Raw genomic sequence first — 12738 nt, 5'->3', positions numbered from 1 at the left:
GGTTTCTGTCCTCCCCAGTCCAGGCATTCCCAGGCAGCCTGCACCCTCAGACCTGTGGGAGCAGGTGGCATCATGTGCCCTTTCTTTGATATCCCTGCCTGGTGGAGGAGTCAGAGTGGCCCAGAACCAGGAAGACACCTGGCTGGGGGTTCATATATCCCAGGTTGCCTGGGCCAGTCCAATTTATGCCTGTCGTCCTGGCTGAATTATTAAGAGTGCCCCTCCCTTTACTCTTAAAAGTGTCCCAGTTTGATCAATAAATTAGAGGAGTACTGGGGCCCCCAGACCCTCTGGGCAATGAGGTTATGGCACCTCCTTGTCCCTTATTTTATTTGCTCTGGTTTCATGTATGCACTAAGGCCTTGGGCTTCCCAACCAAAAGGCACCGCAGGACTGAACCCAGCAGCACCAAAAAGGGCTCAGGAAATTCCATACCCCAGGCCCCATGCAAGAAGAGACCCTTAACTCCCAAGAGGAGAATTACAACTTACAGCTCTTTAGTATCCAGATTTCCATTAAAGCACTGACCAAAATATCCTATTGACATTTTACCTATTAATTATTCATTGCTGGGAGTGTCCGAGTAGAGGTGACTCCCAAATTCCTGAAGGTCTCTCTAATTCACAAAATTTATAAATCCTCTTCTAAAAAAGCCTTCAGGCTCTTCTGTCCTCATGCCAACCAAGGATCCCTAAAATAACCTACCATATATGAGGTCCCTGCAGCCCCTTTTCAGCTGAAATGAGTTTATTCTGAGTGGATGCAGCAGGCAGGCAGGGATTCTGGGAGGATTCTACAAGCAAGGACGGTGACTCAGTTACTCACAGCCCTCCACCACCCCCTTCTCCTCAGACTCCTCCTTCAGGTACACAGGCAGCCCCGACAGCCTGCGGTCCCGGGCCCCGATGATCACCCCAGACCTGGAAAGTGGGGTCAAGGTGTGGCATCTGGTGAAGAACCATGACCACGGTGACCAGAAGGAGGGTGACCGGGGCAGCAAGATGGTGTCTGAGATCTACCTGACCCGGCTACTGGCCACCAAGGTAACTCCTGCTCTGCCCAGACCGGGGAGCGCTTGTTAGAGGAGCACGTCCCTCCACTCCACAACACAGAAAGGATGTCTAGAGTGTGTCCTTCAAGAGGACCCAGTCAGACAGTCCAGGTACAGCTGGACATGGTGGCTTATGCCTATAATCCCAGCGCTTTGGGAGGTCAAGGCAGAAGGATGACTTGAGCCCAAGAGTATGGGACCAGCCTGGGCAACATATCAAGACCCAATCTCCACTAACAACAAAGAAAAAGAGAGATAGTCCAGTTCCCCGGGCCGGGCTTCCAAACAATCAGGCCACTGCTGTTCTCTACCCTTTGGCAAAAATAGCAAACATATCTTTGCTTTCTGCATACTTCTTGAGGCTACTGTTTCGCTTCAGAGGAGTAGCTGTCTCCCTCTGGACACCTTAAGCTCTAGGAAGGCACTGGGGTTTCTTGCTGATATTAGTTGGATAGATATGCTGGCCTCCATTATCATTGTCCTTTCTATCCCCTTTCTGGCCACAATGGGAGGGAAAGCACAGAGGCCTGGCCCTGCCAGTAATCCAAGGGGAGGCTTCCCCTTCACATCCCATCCCACCCCAGCTACCCCCAAATGTTGATGCAAGCGAGGCTACATCTTCTAGCCTTCCTAGCAGGTAACAAAATAAGCCTGTAAGTATGACAATCAAAGAGCCCATATTTTCCAGGCGGGGCTAGATTTCAAATACTCTCCCCCATGGACCCTCCAACAATGGCACTGAAGTTTTAATACAGTGGCATCCAACTTACAGCTCTCAGACTTGCTCCCAGAGTGGCCCAGAAATATTCCACCAGACCCCATGTCTCCATTTGAGCTTTGCCTGATATGCTCAGCATAACAATAAGAGACCAACAAAGAGATAACAGACAAGGCTAGAGGTTTCTACTGACCCTCAGAGGTGTGCCGTGAGCCTGTAAACTGTGGGAGCCAGGCCAAGTCTTATTCCTGTTCCAGAAACCCTCCAGAGCCCTGTGGATCAGCACTCTGCCTGGGGGTGTTCTTGAGTCTAGACCCTTCACCCGCATTCCACACTCCAGATACCACTTGTCCCAGGCCACCAATATCCTAAGCCTCTTCATACCTTTCTGTCAGACTCTCCCGGTCCTGCTGTGCTCCTGCCAGGAGGCACCTGGTCCTCCAGCTTGTTCCTTGGACACCCTTTCCAGACTGGCTTACAGCCTGTGTCCCCTCATTCACCCATGGGAAGCCCGGACTCAGGGCACTTCCTGTCTTCCTATCAAAGACCCTGATCCTACACCCTATGTGGAATGTGGAATGTGGCTGCAGGTTGGAGGAGAGATTCTTCCCTAGGATCCACAGCCCACCCAGTTTCTCCCACTTCCCCAGCGAACCAACAGTACCCTTCCCCCGCACCGCCCCACCCCACAACACTGCCTGCACAGCCTCGTGTCCCAGACAAATTTCCAAGGCAGGATGGATCCAAGGCACCATCTGGTATGCCTGTCTGCTACCTGCCATCACCCCCGCTCCATCTCACTCTCCCCAACCCCTCCTCCAGGGCACCCTGCAGAAGTTCGTGGACGACTTGTTTGAGACCTTGTTCAGCACTGTGCACCGGGGCAGCGCTCTCCCCCTGGCCATCAAGTACATGTTTGATTTCCTGGATGAGCAGGCAGACAGGCACAGCATTCACGACACAGATGTGCGGCACACCTGGAAAAGCAACTGGTAAACCCTAGGGGAGCTCGGCAGGAGGTGCAGCCTAGAGAGGCCTGGAGCTACGAGGGATGAGGACCAGGAGACGGGAGGGTGGGAGGGTAGCCTATTCTCGGCTGGGGCTGGGTGATCCGAAGCTCCTGGAACAAATAGTGCACATATGCTCTGCAGAGCCCACACAGTCCCTAGCTGCCTGTGCCAAGTAGGGTCTGCCTGGCTTGTGGCCCAGCACTAGGATGCACCCTTGAGTCCCCCAAGAAGAGCCTCCTCCCCTGGCTGTGAGATCTCTGGTTCTCAGGAGAAGGGAGCTGGGGGAGCCCATGCAAAGAACTGCATTGGAAGCCTGCAGCAGAGCTTCACAGCTAGGCATTGTGGGCCATTCTGAGTGGGGCAGTTCTAAGGCACTTCCTGAGATGGGGAAGCCCTGAATTAAACTGAGACCCCTGGTGAAGTTGGTCAGCACTGGAGAGGGAGTTCACACCTGCTATAGACTTGAGCCCACTGACAGGGAGGATTTCATTGCAAACTTGATCTCTTAAGGCCAAGTGATTATCCTGGCGCCATAGCTTTCAGGAAGCAGCAGGCAGAATGCCCTGTAGGCATGACTCTCTCCCCTAAAGTCACCTCCGCAACCAGACCAGCAGTGGGAGAAGCCCTCAGGCCCCTGGTAGGAGACTTTATCCTCATGGGTTTTGAACCTGGACCACAGACCAAGCTAAAGACTGGCTTTCAGGTCAGACAGGACCCGGCCAAGAGCTGGCATCAAAAGGCTTCCTTTGGGAAAGAGCACGGAGAGGGGAGAGGGGAGGTCCAGGCATTTGGGTTGGGCAGGCAGCCCATGCAGCTGTCTGGAGTCAGCGGTCTCCTCAGAAAACAGAGCCGACACAGATGGGCCCAGGCTGTTATTTGGGAATCAAAAGTCCTAGCAACCAACAAAACACTTTGGAAAAAGCCAACCCCAGTCCCATCTATTCCTTCCTCCTCCCGGGTCTTGTGGTCGCTGAGCCTTCCTCAATCTGCAGCTTTGATCACAGTGGAGTGAAATGGATAAGCTGGGGTGGCCATAGGGTTAAGAGCCCACAGTCCACTTTGCCAGGACAGGCCTTCCAGATCTGTATTCCTTGGACAGCACATGCCTGTCCCCTTTGCTTTGGAGCATCCCCAGCCCAGTGCTGGGAGAGGGCAATTCAGGGGAAATCAAGAGAAAGTCCAGGGTTATCCCCATCTCTGTATCTTCGGTGTGCTGGCCAGATCCAAGTAATAGAAATGCACTACCCTGGCATCGTGGTGTGGAGAGAGTTTCCTTACCCAGACCTCAATAGCAAATGTCCAGGGAAGGATTACCAGAAACTACCCAAGGCTGCCAGAAGAAGGGGAGGGCAGAAGAGATGAGTCAGCTCTCAGCTGCAGCAACTCCTCCCGGGCTAAAGGAAAGTGAAAGATCCTGTTGTGTTTTGGAGGATAGGCAGAAATCATCATGGAAGAGCCCAAGTCTGGGTAATGCAGATCTTTCCCAAGACCTGGCACTACTGAGACATTTGGGAAAGTTTGGGGCCCATGAGAGTCAAGAGAAGATGAAGAAGGGGAAAGAAGAAGAAGCTGGGGAGCTGGGAACATCATCTCAGGCTGGAGGACAAGCCTGCGACAGGGCCTGTTCCACAGAGGAGTCAAAAGAGTTAAAGCCCAGGAGACTGCTGGAAAAGAAGGCAAAGCTGGGAAAGGAAGTAAAAACAGCAGCTGTTCTGATTTTGAAGGAGAGTAAATGGGCTTATCTGCTTTATGGCCTAAGGAGCAGAGAAAACTCATTCTCCTCTGGTTATAAATTCCCAAGTTGCAGAAGGAAGTCTCCTAACTACTGATCGGTTCCTCTTGGGGTGGGAAAATCTCTGAGCTACAGCGAGTCATTTCCAGGATGCCAACAATGGCCTCCACTTCTCCCTCTGCCCCTGCCCAGATACAAGAATGCCCTGGGGAGAGTCATGAAAGAACTTCCCCCAGGGGAGCCCATTCCTCGGCCCAGCCAGGCCAGGCCAGCCCTGGGAAGTAGCTTGGGCAGCCGGGCTGGGCGGGGAGCGCAGGTGGCGCCCTTTGTGCCCGCTCTGAAGCTGAGCCTGGGGCTGCTGGCTGCCTTCTTCCGGACAATGGCCACGGGCACTGTGAAGGGACTCCAGGAGCCTGGTGGCTTTGTTTGAAGCCCTGAGAAAATGTGCTGTCCTCTGTACTTGGGCTTGCCTAGGGACGCAGAGGCCTTTAGAAAAGTCTCCCAGGAGGGAACGGAACACACCCAGCCCCACCCCTCGGAAGTTAGAGATCAGGGTCAACGCCCCCTTAGGACACAAGGTGCCTCTCCCTCCATTTCTCCCAGGTCAGTAACAGCTTAGGCTAAATTCACCCTGGCTGGACCCATTTTCTTCCATTTTACTCCTTTGCCCCTTCAGGTGGACGATTTGAACTTTGTGGGGGAAGAATATCAGTGGGCAGCAGAAGGGGCATGGCCCGCATGCATTCTCAAGTCTGCTCTGCCTTTCCCCACAGCCTCCCTCTGCGCTTCTGGGTGAACGTGATTAAGAACCCCCAGTTCGTGTTTGACATCCACAAGGGCAGCATCACGGACGCCTGCCTCTCTGTGGTGGCCCAGACCTTCATGGACTCTTGTTCAACGTCGGAGCACCGGCTGGGCAAGGACTCCCCCTCCAACAAGCTGCTCTATGCCAAGGACATCCCCAGCTACAAGAGCTGGGTGGAGAGGTCAGTAGCACCCTCAGGACAGGCCCATGCCCCTATCTCCCTGCCCATTCCCCGCTCTGTAGACATCACTGACCGAGGACTCAGACGATGGTGTCTGTCACCTCTTCAGGACTTCCCGCTCCCCTCCCTGCCCATACCCCCTGCTTCGGGAAGAAGGGCGGCTTTGTGCCCGTGGAAGTCAGATGATTATCATCCTAATTACCATTCATTGAGCATGTGCTAAGCACTCAGCGTTCTAATAAGATTTTGTGTGTATCATCTCATTAAAATGTCCAGCAGAGTTGTGGAGCCGCTATTATTATCCCCATTTTACTGATGAGGAAACTGAGGTACAGAGAGGCTAAATAACTTGCCCTGCGTCACACAGCTAGCAGGTAGCAGAGCTGGGATTTGAACACAAAGAGCCTGGTCAGAGTCTGGGCTTTTAACCACTCTGTTGGGTACCGCAGCCACGAGCTCTCAGCTAGATGGAATCTACTGAAGAAACCCTGGCCTTCAGCCTCAACGTCAGCTTGAAGCAAGAGGCCAGAGGAAGCCACATCAGAAGAGAAATAGGAGGCAGGAGCAACTGGGGACATCAGTGCCCTCAAAGGACCTGGGCCCAGGGTAGCTATAGGTAAATGTTTGCTGAGGCCTCCATCAAGGCGCCTGTCCTGTCTCTGGCAGATACTACGCAGACATTGCCAAGCTCCCAGCCATCAGTGACCAGGACATGAATGCCTACCTCGCCGAGCAGTCCCGCCTGCACGCCGTGGAGTTCAACATGCTGAGTGCCCTCAATGAGATCTACTCCTACGTCAGCAAGTATAGTGAGGAGGTGAGACAGGGCCCCAGCGGGGACAGAAACCAACAGGCAAGGAGCAGGAAGCCTGACTCAGTCCTTAAACAACAATAGATGGCAATGTAGAAAAACATTCAGGGAGTCAGAAGCCCATGAGCTCAAAAATTATCATTCCTTTATGAGGCAACTCAACTCCTGATTCACTGAAGGCTTTATACGCTTCATTGTCTTTCACTCATTGTTAACACAATAAATAACACTTTTAATCATTTGTTTTCCAGTTCAAAGTATTGTATAATTAATTTCATTCTCTCTTAATGAATCAAACTATTGTTTGCACTCGGGCGGATCCTGTCAGTTACATTTCGGATAGACAGGTGGACTCTAATACGAATACAAGTTGAATAGGACAGCTTTGGAAAATTCACAAAGCTTCTCTAGCATTGAACTTGAAAGTAGTAGTAGTAGTAGCAGCAATAACTAACACTTGCATAGTACTTCCCATGCCAGATAATGTTTTAAACATCATGCATACATACATATATATAGGTGTGTGTGCACGTATTCATTCAGTTAATCATTTAAATTATTTAAGGTTACGTGCATGAAGGCAGAATGGAAAGGTAGACAGGGTGAAGAGGGAGGACTCTGGAAAACGGTGTCTTCTATTCTGAGTCCTGAAGTCTTCCTGCCTTTGTTTTTGCTCCTCAGCTCATTGGGGCCCTAGAGCAGGATGAGCAGGCGCGGCGGCAGCGGCTGGCTTATAAGGTGGAGCAGCTCATTAATGCCATGTCCATTGAGAGCTGAGAGGAGGAGCCTTGCATTCCTGGGAAGAGGGACCCGTCCAAGCTGTCACACTGGGAGTCTCAGATGGAAGGACAAGTGATGGGGATCAGGCCCCAGAGCTTGCTGTCCCCTGAGACCCCATCCTGGGGAGAGGGGAGGGCCCCTCTCCCTATGCAAGCCAAGTTTCGTCATAGCCAGTTCCAGCCGGGAGAGACAGTGGGCGTCATCCATCCACAGTGAGAACACCAGAGAACCCGGGGCCGGGAGAAGGTGGTTCTTCAAGCCGAGAGGCACGAGCTGGGGACAGTTCTGCCTCTGTGACTGCTGCTTTGCATGAAAACTCATTTGATGTATATTGGGGAAATAATAAGAACTTTATTTAATTTTTTTTAAGAAAAAGGGAAAAAAACAGAAATAAAACAAAAAGCCGCCCTGTTGATCCCGTCCAACTTTTGTTTAATTCTGATTTCTGTCTCCCTTCCTTCTTTTCCCCCATTCCTCCTTCTTTATATAATGCCCATTTCCAAATGCCAGAAAAAGCAAAGAGATGCTGAGAGACATTGGAGAGAAAATGACTGTCTCCTTTTCCTTGAAATTTAAAAAAAAAAAAAAAAAAAAAGTGAAGAGGAGGAGAAGAAGAATGAGCACAAGTATGCACCAAACACTTCGCAAAAACGGAGGCCAGTAAAACCTGGAATTATACCGGCAGCCAGGAGAGCATAGGACTTCCAGAACTTCGCAAAAATTGCAAAGCCATCAAGAGCTCACCCTGGCTGACTGGAAACTGAGCTTTACCTACCACATACCTGCATATTCTCATCTTTTGAGAGGAGATGCGTACCTAGATAGTACCAATGCTTTTTGCTACTGTTTTTTGTTTTGTTTTATTTAATCTTAAACCTCAACAAATGAGGAGCTGGTGTTTGATATGTTTCCTTTCAATTTCCCTAAAGTTACTATGAGAAGTGGGGTGAAGTGGGCCTCTCCCAGACCAGACACCTGGCCTCCCTGCAAAGGTTGGGCAGCCCTGCCTCACATCAATCCCTGTCATAAACCAGGCACCCTCGGGAAACGGCCTGGAGGTGTGTGGGCCAGGCCTCCATTAGGTTCCATTTGGAAGTTGATTTGGGGACATGGGTGTTTGACTTTGGAGTTCACTCCCATCATCCAGTAGTTCCTGGCAATTAAAAAGAAAACAAAAATCAAACACTGTTTACAGCAAGCAATACTTGAAGAGCATAGGTTACAGAAGCTGCAGTATTTATTACTATGCTTTCTTTCTTTCATTCTCTTGTGCCTGGAGAGGGGAGACAACCCTTCGCTCATATATGGAAGCTCCTGACCATCTGGGCCTACAGCACTTCCTCAGTAGAAATGACTGTGGCACGCCCACGTTACTACCTTCTGCCTCTCTCTCTGCCTCTCATGGACTTGTGGGTGTGAAGGACAAGTGGATGACTTCTCACTGGACTTTCCTTCTCTGTCTCTTCTGATGACGCCTAAAACTATGGATGACCAATTCTCCTGCGTGTAGTTTCCAAACAAAGAGACCAAAGCTCCATGCCCAGGTCCAGAGGCCCCGTAGAAGCCAGCGGGAGTCATCGAGAGGAAAGGAGCTCTGTTGGTGTCAGGACCTTGGTGGCCAGGATAGCCATCAGAGTGTCCAGGCCTTCCACATTAGCCTGGATCCGAGCAGCCAGCTCCAACTTCTCTGCAAGCAGCATTGGAGTCAGGGGGTAGGAGGACAAGGGAAGCAAAGGGGTGGGACTGGGGAAGATAAAGAGGAACAAGCTGCCCTTCCTCACTTTTCAAAGGGTCGAGAATCCTAGGCTATGATGCTGGGAAGCTAGACCAGCTCCTCCAAGAGAGACTGGACCAGGGTCATTTTCTCTGCTATTAACTCTGGGCTCCAGCTTCTCTGTGCCCTGCTTTACCTCCAAGTGGTTCCGATTTCCAAAGGCCCTGCTGACCACATGTGATTCCCAGGAGAGGGCTGGGGGAGGGGAGCATAGGGGGCTGGCTTCCATCCTTGGCGTGTAGCTTTGGATCGCTGTCTAACCACACAGCAGACGTTGCCTGGTCCCCCCAGCTCTAGTTTCTTGCCTGAATGCAGCTGACAAATGGGAAGAGAAAAGCATTCAGCAAAATACTCAGGAAACTTGCTGTTTTCATTATAATTCACAACCAGCCATGCCAAGGCCACTTTCTTTTGAAAATCCACTTCTGTTAAAGTTTCTCGGGCCCTATTAATAGCCTGAAGGAAATACTAATGACTGGCCTTCCGCACTAAGCCAAAGTGTTTGCTCTTCATAGCACCCAAAGCTTATCAGCGCAGAGCCCACAATTCATGGAGATAAAAGGAAAGGAGATACAGGCAAAAAGAGTGTGAGCAGGAGACTTTATGCCACCCGTGAAAAAGTCCAGCCCACCCCATCTAACTTCTGAGCTCTGTTTGGGTGAAGATTTTCTGGCCACACGGCTGCTCAGACTGGCATCCAGGCTTTGCTCCACCAAGAAGCTAAAGGCAGTTGGACATCTCAGCAGCATCTCTACCAACCCTTAACTCAATGCATCTACCTGGCATCTCCCAGCAGTTACTTCTGGAGATAACTCACTGCCCCTGGGGCATTTTCTTGAAGGTTTGTGGAGAGTGTGGAGAATGATGGGGCAATGGCCAATTGGAGGGTGGAGAGGGAAGAGCCAGAGCTGGCTACGAGTGGTTTGGCCACATTTCTCAGGATTCCATGCGAGAGTTGGGGAACTTGGGCTGACAAAGGAAGTGGCCTGGGGCATCCTTTAGGAAGGAATTAAGAAAAGGGAAAAAGCTGGACTCAAGCCATGCCATGAGGGTGAAAGGTTGTAAGGTCCTGCCCCCTTTCCAGCTGGCCACTTGTTCCTCCTCCACACCTCTTGGCTTTGGGCCACCAAGAACCAATGAAGTTCACACCCTTTGGAATGAGAAAAAGAGGGAGTTGGTTGGCTTCTCTTCTCCCTGTTACCCAATTTGAGGATATTTTGACCTTGAGTAAGGATGAAGTGTTGAAGCCACAGCTCCTCTCTACAAGAAGCCATTCATCTTAGAGGAGGCAGAGACTGAAGTCTCTCTCCAAAGTCTATCCAGCTTTGCTTCATTTCATTGATCTGCACAAGAGACAATGCTCTGGAAAAGAAAGATGACCTCAGAAGGGTGCTTGGCAAGACAGAGGATGCTAATGGGTAACAGAGAGCACTCCCTCCAGCTGGCCCTTGCTGCTGCCTCCCGTCCTCTGCATGGGGTCAGGTGCTTCTGTGCTTGCCGTCCTACCTCTCTCCACAGCATGGCTCTCAAAACCATTTTGATCCCCCATTGGCAGAGAGTTCCCCTCTTTACAGAGTTCAGTCATTAAAAGCACGAATCAGCTGTTAATCTCATTGGAGGAGGGAACTGTTTCCTGAATTCATTCATTCGGGAACCTTCTTGAATAGCCACTGTCTGCCAGCCACTGCTCTAGAGATGGGAAAACAGCATGAAACAAAACCAAGGTCTTTCTTCCAGCGAATTTATATCCTTCAGGAAGCTGGTTCCTGCCACCAACTTAGCAGGCAACAGTTCTCCTCCCCTAGTGGCACAGGGTACCAGTTTTGTAGGAAAAGGGCTCCAGCAAAGGAAGAGAGTAGACCAACCCAGCTGCCTTACCTTATTCTGGGGCCATTCCCCCAGCGATGAGAGCTGCTCTTGTTTCTACTGCCACTATCTCTTCTGGCAGCACATCACCTGCTGCTTGAGCTCCTGACCTTCCTTCAATTCCACTAAATGAGGACAGGAAATAGTCAAGACCCCTGGCCCTGCTGAGCATGAAACAGAATCAATGGATGGGTGTGCTGGACGAAAAATGACCTGGGTAGAACAAATAGGGAGCATTTGAAAGCCTCAGGCTGATAAATCTCCAGGTGCATCCCGGTTGCCACACCTGCCCCCATTAACCTGCTGCTGGTAAATACTGAGCCAGCAGCTGCTCCAGGACAGGCTGTTTTTTTTCTCAGCCACACTGTGTCTTGCATGAGACTCCTGGGGCCTGGGCACAGACAGAAAAGAATTGAGACTCAGGAGGCTCGGTGGGTGAGAAAATGAAAAGTGGCTTCATAGACACAGGGCTGTGGGAGCAGATCCCACGGGGAACTTGGGAGATGAACTTCAGGGCCTTCCGATGTCTTGTCTCAGGAATATGCTTTGAGAAAAATGGTAGCATCCTTTCCATAACTCAGTCTTTCTTCCCTAGTTTCCCTGAAGTGTGACATTTTAGTATCTGGAGCTCGGTGATCCCCATCAATGAGGGATAAGGTTTCACTCTTGGTATTTTCTAACTAGTACCAAGGAAAGTCCTGAGACATGATCACGGCCACTGCTCGGCAGACAGGGCCTCCGCCCAATAAGCAAACTGGAGATTCCTCAGCCTCTCGTGGACACCCACATCTCGTTCTTCTCGGCGCAGAAAAGCTCTCCCTTCAGCCTGAGCTGTCTTCTTTCTGCTGCAGTGCAGCCCGCTCCCTCCTGCCCGGGCCACAAGGAAGGTGGGAAACATCTTCTGCATTTCAAAGTCCTCACTTTGACTTATTTGGCCTTCATCTTGTCATGGAAGGTATGGCAGGCAGAATGGAAATGGTCCCCCCAAACAGAACAGATGTTCTTGCGTGTGTAAGGGAAGAAAAGACAAGCTCTCTATCACATGAGACTAGGGGCCAGAACCCACCTGCCTTTCCCCACAACTTTTCCTGCTCAAACCCACTCCTCTTGACACACTGGAATCTGTATTATATATATTTTTAAGAAAATACAATGATGGTTGTCTGGTTTTGTTGTTTTTACAGGTGTTGTGGAATAAAAACTGTAAGAAAATTAAGTATTTAAAATGTTCCAATAAAGTGGGGTTTTTTGTTATTCTAATATATTATTGTGTACCTATTGTAAATACGAAACACTCCTATTTTGCAAGCTGAGGACACAATTTGTACTGTTGTTATATATAAATAAAGTTTACTGAATTAAAAATCCTTAAATCTTTAAATAAACCTGATTGTTCAGCAGCATATATGCAGAATAACATTTTACGGGCATATTTAAGAAGGGTACTCATGGAAAGATGAGCTAAGTTGTTTTGAGGGAGTTTTAGAACTCTCTCTGGAGCCAGAGCTTATTAATGTACCAGTCATCATCATCAACATAACACAACACACACACACACACACACACACACACACACACACACAGAGGATGCCCTGGCTTATACCGGTAGGTGAACACACACACACACACACACACACACACACACACACACACACTCACACACACACACACACAGAGAGAGAGAGAGAGAGAGAGAGAGAGAGAGAGAGAGAGGGGATGCCCTGGCTTATACCGGTAGGTGAACACTGCCCCCTAGTCCCAAGACCTCAGAATACAGCTTTTCTCCAACTGGAGGCAGCAAGTGCACTCCATGAGTCAGGACACCTTCCCAGAAGTGAAGGGAGGTTTCAGAAGAGTGAGATCCTCCTCTGCCTCCATGCTTAATACATGTTCTTCATGGGTATGTACACTCATGTGTACAAAGTGCACTCGTGTTTGTACAAAACATGTATGAAGCACGGCCTGGCACTGTGGTAAGTGCTGGGGGATAACATAATACATAAGAAAGAG

At 50.2% G+C, this 12738-nt stretch overlaps 1 protein-coding gene across 1 annotated transcript in view; it reads left to right on the top strand.

The window, feature by feature from the left end:
• PLXNA2 (plexin A2) overlaps nucleotides 1-12095 on the top strand; it is a 222069-nt gene extending 209974 nt beyond the window's left edge. The window contains exons 28-32 of the mRNA XM_005540704.5: nucleotides 853-1043; nucleotides 2592-2761; nucleotides 5285-5497; nucleotides 6164-6314; nucleotides 6990-12095. Coding sequence (XP_005540761.3) covers nucleotides 853-1043; nucleotides 2592-2761; nucleotides 5285-5497; nucleotides 6164-6314; nucleotides 6990-7085 — 821 coding nt within the window. The 3' untranslated portion in view covers nucleotides 7086-12095. The remainder of the gene's footprint in view (nucleotides 1-852; nucleotides 1044-2591; nucleotides 2762-5284; nucleotides 5498-6163; nucleotides 6315-6989) is intronic.
• The last annotated feature ends 643 nt before the right edge of the window (nucleotides 12096-12738 follow it).

This window comes from Macaca fascicularis, chromosome 1 (assembly GCF_037993035.2).
Source record: "Macaca fascicularis isolate 582-1 chromosome 1, T2T-MFA8v1.1".
Classification (NCBI taxonomy): Eukaryota; Metazoa; Chordata; class Mammalia; order Primates; family Cercopithecidae; genus Macaca; species Macaca fascicularis.
Note: the sequence above shows the minus strand (reverse complement) of the source record. Positions and strands in the feature narration are given on the sequence as shown.